At 35.9% G+C, this 20,936-nt stretch overlaps 1 protein-coding gene across 1 annotated transcript; it reads right to left on the reverse strand.

Moving 5' to 3' along the window:
* Positions 1-6,866: 6,866 nt before the first annotated feature.
* Positions 6,867-13,994, reverse strand: LOC133851617 (RNA demethylase ALKBH10B). Its single transcript, XM_062288110.1, has 7 exons — positions 13,105-13,994; positions 9,583-9,713; positions 9,156-9,273; positions 8,459-8,575; positions 8,175-8,290; positions 7,825-7,979; positions 6,867-7,726 (listed from the first exon to the last, which is right to left on the reverse strand). The coding sequence occupies exons 1-7, from the start codon at positions 13,649-13,651 to the stop codon at positions 7,243-7,245; spliced, it is 1,668 nt and encodes a 555-aa protein (XP_062144094.1). The 5' UTR covers positions 13,652-13,994; the 3' UTR covers positions 6,867-7,242.
* Between the last annotated feature and the right edge of the window lie 6,942 nt (positions 13,995-20,936).

The following is a 20,936-nucleotide window of genomic DNA, read 5'->3' on the forward strand; positions in this document are numbered from 1 at the left end:
GCAACCCCAGTCCAATCCGTGGTCTAATAAAGCTTCTAGTCCAAGTGGGAGAAGTAAAACTTCTTTCCTTTTCTGATTCTGCCTTACTAACAGCTTTTGTTGTGCGAATGCGCTCGAGCCTAGAATGTCGTGCGCTCGAGTTCACCATGTCGTGGGTTCATGTTGGTGGCCTGATGGTGTGTTGAGCACGAGCGCAAAATGTCATGGGCTCAAGCTCACTATGTCGTGGGTTCATGCTTGTGGCCTAATGGTGTGCTGAGTTCGAGCTCAGCATGTCGTGGCAGAATTTCAAAATTTTGCTTTAAAGCCTTAAATCGAGTTTGAATGTGCAACAACCAATGCTCATCAATAGGGAGACAACCCTATTAAAAACAAGGAGACAAGGAGAAAATCCTAAGACAAATCCAGGGAGGCAACCTTGCAAAAAAGAAAAACAAGGCAGGGAGACAACTCTATCAAAAACAAGGCAATGAGACAACCCTATAAAAAACAAAGGAAATCGAAACGTTGCCCTCAACACGTGGCACGACGTCCACCACTCAATTTTCCTTGGGCAGCAAAACCCCAAACGACGGGCGGGACAAGTCAAAAAAAAAAGAGAATGCGCATCCCAAAGCAAGGTTGGAATCTCAAATGACCGGTGGTCCCATTGGTCCACTAGCACTAAGGAGATCGTGCAATCCCACCCTCGATCGAGGGTGCGTCGCGTAATCAGGACAGAAGCGCTCGTTGGCCTCGCCAAGACAATCCCACCTGCGATCAGGGGATACGTCGCCCACTCAAGATCGAAGCACTCGTTGGGATCGCCGACACAATCCCACCCACGATTGGGGGTACGTCATGCACTCAGAACTAAAGCGCTCGCTGGGATAGCCAACACAATCCAACCCGCGATCAAGAGCGTTTGCTGGGATCGCCGACACAATCCCACCCGCGATCGGGGGATACATCGCGCACTCAGGACGAAAGCGCTTGCTATGATTGCCAAAATAATCCCACCCGTGCTTGGGGGTTACACACAAACTCATGACAGAATCGTTGGCTGGGATCGCATGGAGTATCCCACCCGTGATTGGGGCATACATCTCGTAAGTTAAGATTACAATATAGGCCTTAACGAAGTGTATCTCCTAAAAAGACAAAAAGGGTTGAGAATTAACCAGGTTTAAGCCGTTGGAACTCAAGACCCTTCATCAAAGCACACTATCATTCTTCACAGATTTACAAACACAATGTACGTCAATTTATTCATACAACAAAATGGCAACAATCGCTGTCGTTAAGGGCGTTGCGCCCATTAAGCTAGGAAACTGGTTTGCGCTGAAAGGGTCGTCGTCCAAGCTCGAAGCCCCAACACACACAAAGGCACGAGCACACATCCATGCGAGCGAGTGCAAGAACCCACCAGCATGGTGAGCTCTAACGCACCAGCAAAAGGGCTCGAGCGCATTCATGGTGGCATAACAGACAGCAAGACTGCCTGAAAATTAGTCAGATTATTTCTATGGAAAAATTTGCTTTAATGTTGCCCGTATTAGATAGAACCGGATTCGGCTTAGGTGCTGTATATAAAATAAAAAACTACAGCATGCGTACTGTAATTTTTTCAACTGTTCAAATTTATTTCTTAATTTTTTTTATGAGAAAGAAAGAAATTAAATTTTGACCGTTAAAAAAAACTATAGCACATATGGTATAGTTTTTTTGGAGCACCTAAACCTTATCCGATATATATAACCAGTATGGAAAGAAGGCTTAAATAAGTACCAGATTAATATAAAACAATGGTGTACTAGTGTACGTAGAGAGTAGAATTGATAGGCAGGGCCGGCTTTATATGTTCTGGGGCCTTAGGCGAAAATTATAAATGAGGCCTTTTTATATAAATATAAATATAATTAATTTTAATTTTTATAGCTTTGAAATTTAATATTATATTGTTAGTATCAAATTTATATAATTTATTTTGAGTTTCAGTTAATTTGTTAATTTTTTTTTATTTTTTAGAGTGTTTTATATATTTAAATGCATATTTCTAACAAATATTTATAAATAAAAAAAATCATAATGACCTAGGCACCAAAAAAAAAAAAAACCTCAAAAACAAAAAAAGAAAGGAAACGTGTGGACGTACAGCGGATGTGGACATGTTCTTGATGAGAAAAAAAAAAAGAAGGAAAAAGACTAGATCAATCAGACAGGTAGAAAAAGAAGAAGGAAAAAACCTGCCGGCCTGAGTTCTTTTTTATTAAACACCCTCAGCTACAGTGACGTGATGAGACAAAGCCGAAGGAAACTGAGCCACACGTCTCGCCTTATCTCTTGGTGCAGTGTTCCCTTCAAGGAAAGTGAAGAGCACTAAAAAAAAAAGGCCCGTTTATGACTATCTCTTGATGCGGTGCACACCCAAAAAAGAAAGAAGCAGATTTGGTATCCTGATGGTCAAGCTGTGAGAGATTACCGGAGGGAGATCCAGAAGTCGGACGCAAGATCTGGTAGGCAGCGTAGGCTGATGGTCAAGTTGTGTGGTCCTAGCAGCGGTTTTGGGCTCCTACCGCTTGACTGCCGAGGATTGTAGAGCATTTCAGGAAGTGATTTTGGTACTTTTTCTGGAGAGATTGAATAAGATTTGTGATTTTTTTAAAAAAAAAATGTAAAATGTCTTTCTTTGGCATGACAATTTGTTTTATAATGCGGGAGTTCTAGAGCCTCCCGGTGTGATAATAGAATTTTTTTTTGGAATTGTTGTGTTGGTAGGCAGTTGATTTTTTGTGAGAGATAATGAACTCTTTTTTTTTGGCATTAATGTTGTGTTCTTGAGCCCCTAAAACTATTGATTTTTCTGTGGAAGTTTAAGAGTCCCACGTAGAGATAATGAACATTTCTTTTGTCAAAATCGTTGTAGAGGCCTTAAATTTTTATTTATTTTTCTCTTTTTACAAAGTTTTTTATGGGGCCTTAATTTTTTTTTCCCCCTAAGATAATTGTAGAGGCCTTATTTAATTTAATTAATATATTTTTTTTCACAAGCCTATTTTATCTTATGGGGGCCTTCTTCCACACGGGGGCCTTAGGCGGTTGCCTAAGCCGCCTAGTGGAAGAGCCGGCCCTGTTGATAGGTTCCACACTTCGAGCAATATTACATAAAAACATGCATCTTCATTTGTCTCGCGACGAACTTGTTCCAGTCGTCTATTATTTCCTACAATTTGATGAAATTTCTTCATTATGGGTGTTCACATATGTTGAATGCATGAGATCATGTCTGTTTAGAAGGTGGTTGAGGAGAGAAATCCATTCTTAGCATCCCATAATGCAAATCCTTGAGCTTTTTTACGTCTTTCAGCCGAAGTTATATAAGCATGATGGGTTCAAGGCCTTCTCATGAATCTCATCCTACTTATATTGAAAGCATTATACAAACAATATATAACCCTAAAGAGGATCTAACTTTTAAATCATCGAATTTGTGATGAATTACTGTTAAATTTTAATCTAATGGTAATTTTAAAAATCATATCATCATTATACAAACACCATTGGGCGCATGGGGCTAGGGGTGGGTATCGGTTCGGTCGGTTTGGTTACCGTCAAAGTCAATTAAAGTTGGTTAATTCACCAACTTTATTTCGACAACTTTTGATTTCGATATTTTCAGTTAAATCGAATAAGTCGGTGGAATCGGTTAAAAAGCGGTCGGTTAGTGTTCGATTCAGTTAAATTGTAATGAAACGACGTCGTTTTGTTTTAAAGAAAACTGCAAAACGATGCCGTCTCCAATGTTTCATTTCGGCTCAGTCGGTCAGTGTTCAGTTTGGTTTGGTCGGTTAGGTAGTAGTTCAGTTAACCGACAAAAAAAAAACTATTTCAATTAACCGAACCGACTTCGGTATATATTTTTATGCCGACTAATCAACCACCAGAACTCTGTAGAGGCAGTCGATGGCGGTCGGAAGGCAGTAGTCGGATATTTTGCCCACTCCTACGTGGGGCCAACATGACTATGTTCTACCCCCCAAAAGAGAAGAAGTTAAAATAGATGCAATTAACCATTTGGTTTTTTATACTCTGGAATTAGTTGCCATTGCACAATGACACTTTGGAGTAAACGAGAAGTGAACCATTCCCAATGTCTAAAAAGAGGCCAACTTTGGATGAGTCGTGACAACCACAAGCAAACTCATGAGCACACACACGGAGAGAGTGAGAGAGAGAAATGTAATAATATCGGGAAAAAAAAAAATACAATTTACCTAATAAATTTTAGAACAATAAATTATCTATCTCTTTTTGCGGCTCCACTCACCTATCAATATTTTAATCTAGCTCATAGGTTGTCCACTCTGTAACTCGAACCTATGACATGGTGTTTGACTCTGATACCAAACTCACCATTGAAAACCGACTTGCAAGAAAATGGTGCTCAATAACTTATATACACACGATTAAAAATTATACTTAACCCATGTGGGATACAAGGATCGTAACAACACGTGTAAAAAATAATAAATAATCTACAAATTAGATAAGAAAAGTTTGAGTTATTCGACCAAAATGCTACAAATAGTTATAAGTAAAATAGACGATACGGTGATACGGTGTTGATGCTAAGATCTATGAAGTAAACTTGGTCAAGGCCTCATTTCGACAATATCTTGTTTCATATGCATTAAATAGTTAGAAGTAGGGAAAACTTCACTTATAACTCTTGATCTTTCATCATTTTTGCAATTAAGTACTCAAACTTTAAAAAATGTCAATTTAGGGTATTAATTTTTCATTTTTTTTCAATTTCAATCTTCCATTATATTTTTTTATTAAATCCTGTCAAATTTTCCAAAATAACCCTGTTTTTTTTTAGGAAAATAAAAAATTGCGAGGATTTAGGTGTTGGTCAGAATTTAACGCAATTTGTAAAAATACCCACGCCTAAATCTTGGAAAGTATTTATAATTTTTTAAAAAAAATTATGGGAAACAATGAATTTGGGAAGGTCACCTCTGCAATGGTTAGTATGTCTATATCATGACTGAGACATGAAGGCATGGTTAGATTAACTGAATTGATAATTATATATTTATTTGATTATTACTTTTTATCTTAATTGTTGTTGTAATGATGCACGACACTCTAAAGTCCTTGTTAAGGATAATACTGGATTGCTATGGTGGCCTAATTCTTCAAGCAATCTCTTCTTTTTCTTGCCACTCGATCGCCCTTCTTTTCTTCATAGATAAGGTATTTGTTGAATAGATCTTGATTTGTTGATATTGGAGTTGGTGAAAGGATGATGGAAAACATTAGGAGGGATGAGGGAAATGTGGGAGGTCAATTAATATAGGTTCCAAGCTCCCAACTATGATTGAATGATGTGATCAAACAGTTCAAGTGAAGACAAAACTCATTACTTCAACAGTGATTTTGGGATGATTTTTCAGCAGTGAAGTGACATGCATATGGACTGTCTTAAGGAGATGGTTTGTAAATGATTTGATTGCCTGTAAATGGTTTGATTGTCTGTAAAAGTGCTACTACTACTACTCTTAATGGAATACTAACTAGCAAGGGTTTTGCATTGAAGATTGCCAACTTTCAGCCTGATTTGAACTTAAGACAGAAATATGATGTTGGCTTTGAAGAGAATAGGTTACTTTTCATGAGTTTGGCTTGTTAATGATTTCAACATGATTGTTATAATCAAGCAAGCTCCAGCTTCTTATAGAAATTCTATAATATAAGTAAATATTATAGAAATTCTATGAAAACAGATGCCTTGTCTTCAAAACTGCAATGTTCCAGCTTCTGCTCAATAAATCGACTCCCATGTTGATCAACACTGAAGTTAAAGCATGAATGAAAATTTAGATGAAGGGAAAGAAAAGAACGACAGAAAACATAATCTAGTGTAGATGCTTGCCTGAATTCAACAACGCACCCTGCAATATCAGAGAGTTCAAACTTTCGGGCACTGCTGGATTTCAGTTCTTCAAGAACAGAGTGCCTTTTGGTTCATCAAAGCCGTTGAGTCCTCTCTTTCCTTGTATTTCTAATTGAACCATGAGGGAACCTTATTTCACATCATGCCTTCCATAAAAAACAAACCCAGATGAGCTTCCTTTAGCAAATCAAGGAAACCAAGTGGTTCTTTCCTCCCTTGTCATATAACTTCAGCAGTGGACTGCATTAAACACTTGGATATAAAATTGGTTAAGTATTATGCAGAAAATAATACTTTCCAAGAGCTAAGGCCATCCCTCACAAGACAAGAGTTACCTTCTTAAACGACAATACTGACCTAATTGATACATTCTAGCTGTCTTGTGCAGAAAATATTGACTTACTGAAAGCCTGTTCATTCATATGTATCTCTGATGGTGTTAAGGGGAATTCTGATGCAAGTATTGTTCAGATTGAATCTGTGACTATGATAATCACTTCACAGGAGGTGCTTTCTCCTAAGTTATTTTTCTTCTTCTTCAATTAGATGTTCTTATGAATAAGAAAAATCGATTTACACTTTAGTTTGAAAACCGGCTTGCAATGAGAATGTGTCTAGGATTATATTTAAGTCATGTGGAATAGTTAGGATCGCAATATTAAGTTTTCAAACCAAGATATGTTGGGCATCCCATTAGACGACCTTTGCATTTATGGAATAAAGCAATGTTGTAACCACACCATTATTATATTATGCTTACATGATATTGTCAATCAACCCTTATTAAAAGAAAAAGAAAAAGAAAATCAATGGTAAATTTAGATGTCATGCCAGCATAGTAAAATAGTGGGGATAGTGGTGTGATATGTGGAAAAATCCATAGAGGTTGGTTTTCACTTTTCGCTTCCAAAAGAAAACTAGGAAGATATTAACAATACGACCTGAAAAGTGATTTGATTAGTCTGTGAAAGGAGCCAAAAAAAAAAGAAAAGAAAAATACAAGCAATGAGTAATACAAAATTCCGCCTCTACTTGAGCTAATTCACACTTTCTCAAACTTGCACTAAAATTCTACCATGATCGGCATTCAAGAAAGAAAAAAAAAAGGTATTTGTGATCACCGCTAGAGCCTAATCTTACTGTGGGAAAAAAAGAAAAAAACATAAACAAGCTCCTCTTTTTTTACAACAAGAGAAACTGCTCAAGAGCAAGGAAGCGAACATGAATCCTACCGTTGTAAATTCACATTGCTCTCCAGTCTCCACCCAGGGCTGCCACAGACTATACTTCACACCAAGTTATCCTCAAACACTGATGCCAGGTGGAGAAGTGGTCTCCGCCACAGGAGTTTCATCAAGTGGGGAAGGTAAAGTAAGAAGCCGGCCTTTTTGGGCTCTTGGAGGAAGATGCTTTGCGTGTTTTCTTGATCCCATTGTCCATGGCAAGAAAACTCCAGTACCGCCTTGAGGAAGAGTACTCTGGGGGCTTAACACCATGGGGCGCACTGGGGCCAACATGACTACCGGTGCACGGACGACGCCCCATTGGGGCATCGTGTCCATGGCGTCGTAGCCGTTGAGAGGTCCATTTGGAGCTGTATATGGGCTTGTAACGCCTGGTTGCCATACAGTCATGGCACCAGCAGCCATGGGAGGACTTGTTGGGGACTGCCATTGGTTGGACTCTGGGCGGACCCTGAAGAATGTGATGCTCGCCCTTTTGTTGGGAGATGGACACATGACGTGTCTAGCCATGTCAGCACTGTTTCCCCTCATCACTAGAAGAGAGCTGCAGAAAAAAAATTTAATAAGAAATTTATGGTCAGCAAGAATTAGTTGATTAATTTTCAGGTTGTAAAACAATGGAAATAATTTTTTAGTACATACCCTTCCTTCAGAGAAAGCATGAGTGGCCCTTTATAGTTCCCATCGCTATCACTCACAAGAGTACGTCCAAAAGCCATTGTTGATTCAGAAAGGAGAATAGTAGAGATGGGTTGGTCCAGATGGGGTGGTTTCAGGAATGGCTGTGTATATTCGCCCTACTCGAAAAAAAATAAATAAATAAATCGTAAATTTTAGCTCTTGCTCGATTTAGAAGGAATTGAAAGCAAAAATCAAGGCTCTTATATAACACAAACCAAATGCCACGAACTTGCCCTCTTTGCAGCAATGTTCTACAGAAAAAATGACATAGCTAGGAGCAAACATGATAGGTGCTGCTAGATATAGAATACCTCCTCAAAGAAGTTAATGATGCAACCATTTGGTTTTTTATACTCTGGAATTAGTTGCCATTGCAAAAGATGATCGATGACGCTTTGGAGAAGAGCTGGAATTGGCTCTATACTGCCTGCAAACACAAAACATCAATTATAAATCAATAATATTATATTCTGAATTTATTCTAACAATAAAATTTCTTTGGAATTTATAGTGGAGAATGTCGTGTTGATTTTGAGGACCAGATCACAAGTTTGACAAAGCAAAACAAGCTATAATTAGATCACAGAAGCCTTACTTGTTTCAGTGTTACTTGTAGCTTCCTCTTTTATTTGTCCAAAAATTGGAATCCCAAACTGAACTAGCTCTCTCTTGTTTCCCTTCATCTGTTTGTTGAATAAAATAAAGGTCTCGCCTGTAGATTGAGGAAGATTTGACTTAGATTTTTTACAAAATAAATAGTAGAAATTATCATCTGTTTGCAGGACAAGCTTTTCCACACAACCATCATGTTAAAAAGGGCAGGAAAAACAAGAACTTCTATAAAATAATGCTTGAAACATACGATTGCAAAGAAATTAGAAGGAAACTAAATTTCATAAGGGAGTGCCTTCAATTCCATTCAATCTACAAACAAATTCTTCGATAAACCAAAAAAGTGCCTCAATAGAATTACCAAATATTAAACATCTTAAGAATTTTAAAAATGATCTACTAAAATAAAATACTTCACTATAATCCGAAACCCTTTAAATTAAGAAACTTTGTGAAACCTATATTCATCTAAAACTTTATCAATAAAAAAATGCATAGATTAAAACTAAGCTTCAAACTCCTTTGCCTTTTGGTTAAGCCCTTAAATGGACTTAGATCGACCAACTAAGTCTCAAATCCAAATTATTGGGCTTGGCACTTACTATCTCAAATCTCGACCTTGTAGAAAAATGTTTTTCTTACAAAAATCACAAAAAGTCAATTACAAGGCTTCAAATCACCTGAGAGTTCTCCATTCTGCCCGGCCACCCGGAGTTCATTAACAAAGTCCTTCAACTTAAAGAGCTCTAAATCAGTGAATACGTCCTCATATAACTTTAACCCTTTCACAACATTAACCTGCCAGTTGCAAAAATATGTCAATCAATAATAGCCAGCTCCTTTTTGTTTATAGTATAGAGCAACGCTAGAAATCATATTTTTATTCCACAACTATTCCACAATGTTGACGTAGCAATCTCAACCCTTGGATTGGACCTTGTTAAAAAAAATTTCGAAGGTTGATTGAGACCACCAAGTCAACATTGTGAGATAAAAATGTAGTATATAGCATTACCCGCATAGCATATACTACTTGGATATCAACTCTTTTTATTCCATGCTCTCTATGGAAAGAATGTGACTTAAATTGTGAAAGAAAGAACTCGCCATGTGCCCTTTCACTGGCTCCTTAGCTGAGAAACCTTTTGTCAACTTGATCTGGCCAGGACGTGCCTCACAGTCTTCATGGTTAGAACATATGTTAATGTTTTCTACAGTTGGCAGCACTTCTTGAGATCCTGCATTCCAAGCATTAGAAGTAATATGGAATCAGTAATCCGTTTACAATAACTGGCGAAAGAAATAGTTAACACAATAATTGGGAGCAAGATTTTAAAAATCAATTGTTATTTTAATGTTTTTTCAGGGTAACTTTGTGCCAGAGTAACAAGCTTATATACTTTTAAAAGGTCAGTTTATGATTGCTAGTCACTAATCATAAAGTCCCACTTTTGCAAACATTACCTATTAGCCAGTAGCCACCCAGGCAACAATTTCTATATTTCTTTTGTCTTATGAATCAGTAATAACGATGAAATTAACATGAAGAAACAAAAAATAGAATCCAAAGTTCAGGAAGCAATATCTCCTGGCTGATTACATGATGGACTTGTATAAGCGATTTCGTGGATTACAGCAGCAAGATAAGTCTGGATATTTCTATAATTTGTCTTTTTAAAGGGTAGGACACAATAAAGCAGATGAGCAACTTTATTGCCTGCTATTTATCCAGTTTGAGACTTGCTATATGGGATGAGATGCTGACTAATTAATCATCTTTCCAACCTAGAGATGTTACCAACATGCTTTTCGAGTGGAAGAATAGGTGGCTCCTTATGGTCCTAGGCGACCTTTAGTACCTCATGCAACCATTGCAGCGATCACAAGAAGTTCTAGCACAAAAAAGTGTCCAAACAAATTGGAAGAGAGTTTTCTCAAGGCGTATTAATGATGAGGTGCATGCTACAATTAATGCCACACATGAAAAATATAAAGAGGCAACAGACCAATATCAGAGCTTTAAAGAGTTTGTGGAAGGTGATCAAGTTCTGGTGCATTAAACAAAAGAGTGGTTTCTTAAGGGGCTCACCATAAGTTGGCATCAAGGAAGATTGGTCCTTGCAAGATGTATAAGAAAATAAGTTCAAATGCTTAGGTGAATTATTAGATATCTTCAACAGGGACGAAGCCAGCAATTTGATGTAGGGAGGCCAGAATTTGCTTTGGAGTTGGAATAGACTGGGTTGAAAGGTTTTGGGAGGACCCCCATTTGAAAAATCTTTAAAAATACACTTAAAAATCTTAAGAGTATCTCTTAAGACTTTTTATTTTTTTCAGATTCCCCTGGACCCCTCTTATAAATTCATCCCTCATCTTCAAATTAGTTTGATCTTCAATGTTGTTGATTTATTTGATTTTTCATGGCTTTGAAGATGGACAGCATTAAAAAATCGAAGATTGGAGTGACAGGTTACCAAAAAAGCCTAGAGATGTGATTGAAGAAATTCTTGATACAAAGGAGGCTAATCATAAAGAAGAAAACCTGTATCCTCAATTTCTCATCAAAATGGCTTAGTAAACCTCCTATTATTAAAAGCAATTGAATTTCTAAAAGAGAGGTGAAAATCTTTGATCCTGCAAAGCATGATAATTAATATATTAATGTGTGTATGCTAATCCACTCTCTTTTTCCATTTTTTTTTTTTTTTTCTACCAAAAAAAGTCAAAACATTAACAAACAACTTTTAAAGCAAAACATTCACCAAAAAAAAAAAAAAAAACTCAAAACATCTTTCACATTTATATTATATTAAAACACAAAATAAAAAATAACACTAAAGGGGTCACGGGATTACTATTGGCATCACGTCGTAGTACTGTTATGTCTTTTTGAGTCATGTTATTCAGCTTATTTTGGCCAGTTGATGTATTATTATATTCAAAGATTAAGACTTATGTAGTTTTTAATCAATGTGTCTCATCTCATGGCACTAATGCTTTTACCTCAGATTTTGTCTCAATTCTATCATAATTATGTCAGTACTTTTCACTTAAAAAAAAAAATTAAAATTCCCCATTAATTTCACAATCCCCATTAGACCCATGAGGATCATTTAAATAGTAGCACACGCACCTTACTTCCCTGGACGCTACCAAACCAAAACGTGTTTGCTGCCTTTCCCAGCAAAGCCCTGTCCCCACTGTACCCGTCCCCAATTCCCCAAGTGCCCAAAAAAGCACGACACCGCTACTTACAAGCAATCTCTCTCTCTCTCTCTCCCAAAAAACACCATACCATATCTAGCCTGTCTGTCACCTGTACGAGCGAACCCCCTCTCCACCTTCATTGGATTGATCACCCAATAGCCACCCACGGAGTTGACCCGTCAACTCGGTCCCAGTCAAACGAGTCCGTCTCACGCCGAGTCATTAAATTAACATAGGGATTACCGCCACTACTTTTTGTCAAAGCCCAACCACCCACCACATCATCAAAAAAAAAAAATCAACAGCAACAGAAAAAGCACAGCACGTGACGTCAAAGTTAGAAATCCAACGGTTGCGGTCGCTCGCCGCCCATAATAAAATCATTCAACGCATCTCGAGGCCTTACATCAACGTGTTGGTATTCGCTACTCCCCAAACTAACTGCAAACATCAGGTTGCAGCCAAGCCCTTTTGCCAACCTCGAAATTCTAAAACCCCACTTAAACCTCCGGACAATATAATTAATATTTCTTCAATTTTTTTTTACTTTTTTAACTTTTATTTTTATTTTTTTGGAACGTTCACAAGAACGTAGACTAATAATAGACAAATTCGGGCGTGTTAAAACCTTGCTTGCGGCGACATTTACCGTTGAATTCAAAGGAGGAGAAATTTGCAAACGTGGTTTGAATCTCGGATACAGAGGAGGAAAACATGTTTCTCGGTTGGCTCCCGAGAAAATGGAGGATTACTATAACGTCTTTTACGCTTCAAAAGTTGAGAATTAATAGTGATAATAATAAAACTAATAATTTCAAAATTTATTACAACCTCAAGTCAGCGAGGGCGTAAAAGCTCTATTGCAATTATTCAGCGGTGCTTTTTTATTTTCTCAGCTACCAAACACAGGAATCTCAGAATTAAAAGCCATCATTTCTTACTTTTCTACCGTTTCTCGGCAACCAAACTGGACCTAATTTTAAGTACTGCTAAGAAACGAAGACCGAACCACGCTCCGTATCTAGCTTCTCAGCTACTTACCTTCTCATTCAGAAAAATCAAGAACTTACCGAAAAAATTAAAATTTTTGAATCCTACAACTAACAACTGCCGTATCTTCTCAGCTACTTGCCTTCGCCTTCAGAAAAATCAAGAATTTACCATAAAAATTAAAAAAAATTGAATCCTACAACTAACAAGCGCCGTATCTTCTCAGGAACTTACCTTCGCATTCAGAAAAACCGAGAATTTACCATAAAAATTAAAAAATTTGAGTCCTACAACTAAATAAAAAAAATATGATTTCGTTGCAGAACTTTTGCAGTAACATCACCAATCGCTTTTTCCAGGGAAACCATCAGAACCACATAAACAGGAGCAAGAATCTGAGCTTTGAGGATGAAAAATGAAAGAACTACTTACCTGAATCAGTGATATCACTATCCGGGGACGAATCGTGCTCCTCAGCAACCTCACCTTCACCATTTCCGTCACTTTCCGTCACTTTCTCCTCAATTTTCTCTTTCTCACCGACTTCCCGATCTTTCTCGTCGAATTTCGCCACCTTCACCTCCTCGCTCTTCTTTCTCTCGGCCTCGGCGCTCTCGCCACTCATCTCCGCCTTCTTCTTCGCTGCGACACGCCGCAGCTCCACCGCGACGTCAGCGATGGAGTGGTACTTCTGCATCTGCAGCACGGGGATCCAGTTGAGCCTCCGGCGGTGAATCGCGGCGAAGATGGCTTCGTACTCGGAAGGCGCGCCTCCAGAAAGCTGCGTCAGGTGCCCGCACAGCGCGTCGATGATCGCGTTCGCTGCCGCAAACTCGCCGCGGTACCACGCGAGGATCGCGTCCCGGGCGAACTCGTCCGATATCATCATCGGATTCTGCATCGGTATCATGGTCGCCCCCACCACCGGAGGCGGCGCAGCTCGGTCGGTCGGTGACCCCGGCCCAACCTCCATCGGCATATCGCTACTGTAACTCCCACACCGAAACCGATATTTTTCCCGGTAACTTTTATCCCCAAATGCTCCGAAATATCGGAATTTATCGTATTGTGTGCTTTCACCGGTCGATATTCAGTAAATATATCGGACGCAACAGTAGAGAGAGAGAAAGAAAGGCTCGGTTCTCGCACGAAAGAAGTTAAGGGGGGCTTTTGTGAGGGGGATATATATACGGCCTATTGGGTTGCTTGTTCGTACAAGTGGGATCGCTTCACTACGTGGCAATTTGTGGAGGATGGTGACGTGGCACGACGGAGATGAAAGTTTTTCTTTGTTTTTTTTTTCCTTCTCGAATCTCAACGGAGATGAAGGTTGGTTATAGCTGAGCTGAGAAGAATAGTTAGGGGCAGGAGAGAGTTTGAGGGGAAGGTGGGGAAATTACCAAAACGGGCTCCTGTGCGGTGCACCAAAACGGTTAGGTTCGTGTGTGATTTTAATTATTGAGCTGTCCACGTGTTAAATTTGGCTGGCGAGGATTTCCATGCAGGATTATAGATCGTACCAGACAAATTAAAGAAAGTTTGCTTTCTGCGTGTGTGCTAATCACGCTTGGAGTGCCATACGAATAGTAATTATGGTGTTTTGTACATAATTTTATCACCTTTTCTTAAAATTATAATCATTATTTTTAAATTAAGTGACATTATATATTTTAAGTGACTTTTTTTTCTTTTTTCTTTTTAAAATGACTGACATGAGAAGTCACTTAAAACACGTCACGTCAATTAATGTGAAATGAGTGTGAAGACTCTTAGTACACTGTTATATTATACAACTGAAATGACGTGACAACGAAAATTAGCATTTGGATCAATAAGGGTTTAAAAACAAAAATCAATGATTGATTTTCAATATCATACCATCTCAACTAATGTGTGGCAGTCGTATATTAATCTATTAAATAGAATATTTCTTACTCAGTGTTTATAAGTTATCATCAAACCTAACTTAAAGCCGAAACAATGATTTTCTCCGTATCTTCTTTGAGATACAATATGTTTACAACATTTAACAACTCTTGTATAATCTTAACATTTTATTTTATTTTTTTTTTAATCAACCATTGGATATGTAAAACTCACATATAAGAAAACAGATTCAATGGTTAGTTTGAAAAAAATATTGTGCAAAGGTTGTAAACATACCGTAAATTCAATGATGTTAAAATCTGAAATATTTAATTAAAAATTAATTAATAAGATTTTTAAAAAAAATTTATAGCATACCCATTCTAGTTATCTAAAAGATCATAAGCCAATATTGGATAAAATTATATATAATTTCTTTACTGCTGCTTGGGAATCTTACCAGTGACATTAACTTATTTGTGCAATATTCTATTTTCATTCATTCATGTCATAAATAGCCAACAATGTTTGCTTCTAATAATCTTGTTTTATTTAGACAAAAGAGACATAAAATGAAACTAATTAATAATTACCTTGATTTTATATCAACTATGTTGTATTGGAAACTTATTAATAAAGTTTAAATACTTCCTTCACAAGTTGGCATGCATGTTCTACTAACGTTGGAAAGATGTATGGATTGGAATTTTTTACAATTCATGTGCTCGAATTACGGTGTAATTTGGGTAACCCATAGAGAGGGGGATGCTGAGCTTTACGGGTGAGCTATGAATCCCCCTTATGTAATTGCCTGAATTACACGCAATTCAAACTCTCCGATCTTAAAAGACCCTAATTCAAAATGTATATTGGAGGAGACAACTCATAATTTGAATATATATATATATATATATACCTACCTCGTTTAATCAATGCTAAGTGTTTATTAATTTTGAACAATGTTGTTAATTGACCAACCATTTCTTATTTCTCCAAAAGGTTGAAAATTAAAGTTTTCTATGGATTTTTATTTAAATAAAAAATAAAAAATCCTTTATTGATTAACATAATCAATTGAAGTTAGTTAGTTTGTATAAATCCATAGTGACCAGTTCAAAACTGTACTCTTTCTTTGGAAGCCAATAATAGGAATTTGCAACTTAAATAATAATAATAATAATAATAATAATAATAATAATAATAATAATAATAATAGTAATAATTTGCCTCCTTCTTACAAGTGGAGGTTGAAAACCCAATTTAAGAAATGCAAAAGCAATAATATTGCATCGATCAAGACCTAAAAAGTCCCATAAATTGTTTATTTTTAACTTTACAAATCAATCAATCTTAAGATAAATTTAACTTGGCCTCATTTATGCTCCACTAGGCATAGTAAATAAATTTGTTGATAAAAATGATCAAATTAATTAATTAAATTTTTTTAAGATACGATCGAGTGATAGATCCTAGATCTAATAGACTCAACTTTGAAAAGAGGATATAACAAATGAAATATGAGTCATATTATTTAATAGACTATTATACAACTATCATACAAATGAAAATTATGTAACGGTAAAAATCTACATTTGGATTAGTAAGAGCTCGTAAAAAGAAAAAAAATCAACTGCTAATTTTCATTGCCATGTTTCTCATAAAAGAGAGATCCGAGGCCAAATGTGTTGTTTGGTAACAATTTTTTACACGATTTATAAACTCAACATAAAATTATTAAATTAGGGTTAAGGGATATATATATATATGATCAATTTAATTAAATGGGTAATTGTCGTCTCCCGTGAAATGAACAGGTTATAAATGGATAAATAAAAACAGGTTGAAAGGATAATTTAGTGATTTGACATCACCAAGTAGGGCTCCCAAAAATTGAAGGACATGGACGAGGCAGGAGATGCCTGTGGATGTGTGGGCCATTTGTATTCCCCTAATCAATGAGGTGGTGAGGCTGAGGGGGCCCAGCGAAAGCCTCTATTGTTGGCGTACAGACGAGGAAGGGAAGGTGTGGCGGGGTCCCTCCCTTTAGGGGGGGGGGGCGGCCAGTGGGAAGGGCCAAGGGCTGGTGGTTGTTGTGGCCACCAAGATGCGCACATGCGGACGATACCCTCACCACCATCCCTAAAAAAGACAACCTGCTGAGCCGGCTATTCAAAGCCACTTTTTTCTCTCTTTTATTAACACTTGGCTTTGATTCCAAAGTTTCAAACACTGTTTTAAAAGAGCTTTGCTGTCTTATTCCCTTTCATTTTCAGCAAAACAAAAATTCTCCTTTTGCTAATGCTTTATATTTACAGTTTCAAAACGTTCGATTTGAAAACAAAATTTTTAAATTAGCTTATAAAATTATTGGTTGATCTTTAAAATTGTGCGTATTTTTTAAAAATACACCCACTGTCTGCGATTTGAAAACTTAAATTTTTTTCCATTTTCAAACCGTCGTTTTCTAAGAACTTACTCCCAAACAAGCTTTTTGTAGTTAAATCATCACTTATCTCAAAAGCTTAAATTGATAAAAAAAAAAAAAAAACTTTAAAATTATAACATATGGAATATTTAATTGAAATTGGAAGTAAATGAATAAGACAATGTTCGAATTCAAGACATCTGGTCTAATACTATGTTAAATCACCGCTTATCCCAAAATCTGAAGTTAATAGGAAATAGTAAATTTAATTATTTAACGAATACTTTACCATAAATCGTAGGGTCAAACGGACTATAAGTTCAATCATTGCTTAGTTTAATGTAAAGTAGAAATTTAATGGTGTATATATTGTCACATCATTTAAATTTTTTAAATAACGTAATATTTTGTACACCGTTAAATATAGCAAAACAAAACAAATGGTGAAATGGAGAAGATCCTGTTCACAAGCCACCATTGTGTGTCAACAATTTTTTATTTTTTATTTTTAATTTATGTGGTGTTTAGACCCATTTAAATTTGATTAAACCCTAAAGTATTAACTTTATAATAAACTATATGACAGACACTCTTATGGATTCTCTTCTATCAAAAGACCAACAAAAAATAAATAAAATTATAAATAATCACAATAATATATAATAAGCCAACTCATGTTGTAATGGTTGTCTTTTCGAGTGAGGTTTTACAGCTTCCATCTATGGAAACTTCCTCCTCATTATGCATTTAAGCTCACATCAATTATGATTTCATCGTCTTTATTTCAAGTGAAATGGAGGAGGAGGAGAAGAATTATATTATCTTATGATGTATATGTTGTCACGTGGTGAATATATTGTTATATTTATCAAAATTTTTAAATGACGTGGCATTATGTACACGGTTAAATACATTTTTTTTAAATTAAATAATTTGTCGCCTCATGATTTACTACCTTCGAAAAGATTCACAACTTTTTAATTAATTAATTCAAAGTATCTCACTTAATTGTAAACTAAGTGAAAAAAAAAATAGAATATTTAATTTAAACATTAAAAACTTTAATATAGAGTTACTCTTAAAATTTTCTAAAACATTATAATCCATTGGTACATGTTTAGTTGAATCATAACAATCAATACATATAATATATAATAGACGCCACTTCATTTTAACATTATATTATTTAGGATGTCTCCATTAATCCCCCTATCTTCTAATAAAGACATATATAATTAAACAAGTTTTCAAAGTACATTGTTTAAAGTTTCAACATATTATTTAACTACAATGATCCATTAAAATTTATTTGAATTTGAAAAAGTGATGATATGGTGAAAATAATGTCTCATCAAATATTTCAAAAAAGATGTGACGAAAAAAGTTTTAAATAATGCTATGTTGATTACTATTTTTCTGAATCAATTGAAAAACTAGCTAGTATTAAGGCACATCAATCCTACTTAGCATAGATCTTCATAATTGTACATGGTCCAAGACTTTCCTTTAAGGAGTTAAAAAATATTGAAAGAGGCAACTTTGCAATAATGATACCAACCCATGCTTTTCCAAGAAGTTTCTTTTAGGATGGAGACGGATTCTCTCTATTTCAATTATTCAGTCTGTGAAAAAAATAAGGGCATAATTATCCAATAAAATGTGAAATGACAAGCCTTTGTTTTTTCAAAGACTAGATTCTCTCCAATTCAGTTGAACTGAAGATGATCCAAATACTTTTAGGGTTTGTCTTCTTTTCTTTTTTTTTTAGCATTGTAGCTAAAAAGTAAAGTAAAAGTATTAGCAAACAACTTAAAACACAAAACACGATTTTTTTTTTTTAATTCTTTTTTTAAAAAAACCCCAACCTTATAAAAAAGCATTGTCAAACAAATCTAGATCATTTTCATTGGATCTGCGTTTCTAATAAGCTTGAGCATGAACTAATATTCACATTGTTGGTCCTCATTTCGGAGCGAAATTTCCTATAACTAGTTATCTGAATTGTATGTAATTCAAGCAATCTCATAAAAAGAAAGGTTGTAGGGCTAATATGCTCCAAGTAGGTGAGCCTCGCCCCAACTACCCAAGGCAAGTAGGTCTTGAGATCTACTTTCTATGGAACAGTCAAAATTACAAGGATCCTTATCCCCGAATAGAGATCCCCAGCAATTTTGCTTTTCAGATTACTAGCAATTCGGAAAGTAAATATGAGATAACCCCTATGAGGCCTACTTGTTCGAACAGTTATCAAGCAGCTCGTCATCCTATTCGAACAAGTAGGCCCCATAATGACTATTTCACGTTTGCGGTCTAAATTAATACAAATCCGAATAGCAAATTGTTGACAATCCATATCCCTTATCCCCTCCTTTTTCTTTTATAAAACCCCAAAAGCACTTTTGTTTCATGCACTCTCTTTAAGTGCACACATTTTGGCATAGCAATGAAATATATATATCAATGAATTTTAAATAAATTATTTTTAAATTTTAAATTTAATAATTATTTTTACTGTCACGTCAAAAAAAAAAAAAAAATACACCGACCTCAAAGGGCATGTAACCATTATATTTTGCAAAACAAAGGAGAATTTTTGTTGGCAAAAAGATGACAACCATCCTTTTTTAAGTGACAGAACATCATTAAAATAACCCCAAGCTGTGTTAGATTCTGTGGTGGCAGGCAGAAATAGAATCATAATAAATAAAAGTAAAACAACCCAATGTGGCTCAGTTTGCTAGCAACCAAGCCAAGGCCAAGCTTGTAGTGGGATCCCACAGTGTAAAAAGTCCCCTGATTCCATTTCCCTTTCCCTTTTTAGCCAAAAGTGCTGGGTGCACATGAGAGGCCTATGTTAAAAGTAGCCCCTCAAAAGTGATCCAATCCGACAGTGACACATAAACAACACTATATATATATATATATATGTTCAAAGTCAAATATCATTTCAATACATCAACCTCTACTACAAGCATAAACATCAATCTTCTTATCAATATGAAAAAGCATATACCCTATAAAAGATCCATGATGCCAGCCACTCATCACCAATATCTTAATGCCACGTCATACTCCCTACATTTTTCTTACAACAGTCTATTAAATTAACGTCCAACAGATCTGCTCTGTAATTATTTTTGTACACGAGTTAGCAGAAGATGAAAATTATAGCATGTGGCCATGATTTTGCAGAGTTTTATAAATGCTTTGTGGTGTAAAAACTTTATGCTCGTGATTTTTTATTAATGAAATACTCAGATCTTTCGTTAAAAAAAAAAAAAAAATTCTATGCATGTAAGAATTACATGTTCTAAAAATACATTTATCTCACTGAGCTGATGTAACAGTAATGGTTGATGTGCACTGCTACATCAGCCCAGTAAAATAAAAATGCGATTATTTATTTAATAGAGTAATTTGAAAGAAATTCTTCTACCCTTTTGATATTACTGACCTAGGATCCTTGTAGAAGCATATATTCACCAATTTTAATCTATCTCTTGCTTTAAGTTTGTTTATGCCAACTTTTTTGTAAAATTTGGACGGTGGAGAATCATCCGGATGACATATTGACATACGTTTCTGACATGGACCATCCAAAGTTAATTTAGTAGATAGAGGTGAAAAATGCTCGAACATGCCACGTGGGTTCATCACGACCGTTCAATATATAAAGCAGGAAAAGGAAAGAAGTAATGCGATGCTTTCATGATTTGCATGATGGCCTGATGGGTACACCCTTACCGTTACCGACAGGTGTTTGAAAGATCAGTATAACTGTAATTCAGTTCTTTATTAAAATCTAAAGCTGATTTAACCGATGCTCAGAAATTGTTCTTGTTTTATTTTTTCAATATATATATATATATATATGAACAACCTATGTGTGACTTCATTCAATGTCGTGGAGTCTGGGATACGTAGTTGGATTGCATTATTTGCCACGTGGAGAGTGCTGATATGGTTGTTATAA

The sequence above is a fragment of the Alnus glutinosa genome, chromosome 12 (assembly GCF_958979055.1).
Source record: "Alnus glutinosa chromosome 12, dhAlnGlut1.1, whole genome shotgun sequence".
Taxonomy (NCBI): Eukaryota; Viridiplantae; Streptophyta; class Magnoliopsida; order Fagales; family Betulaceae; genus Alnus; species Alnus glutinosa.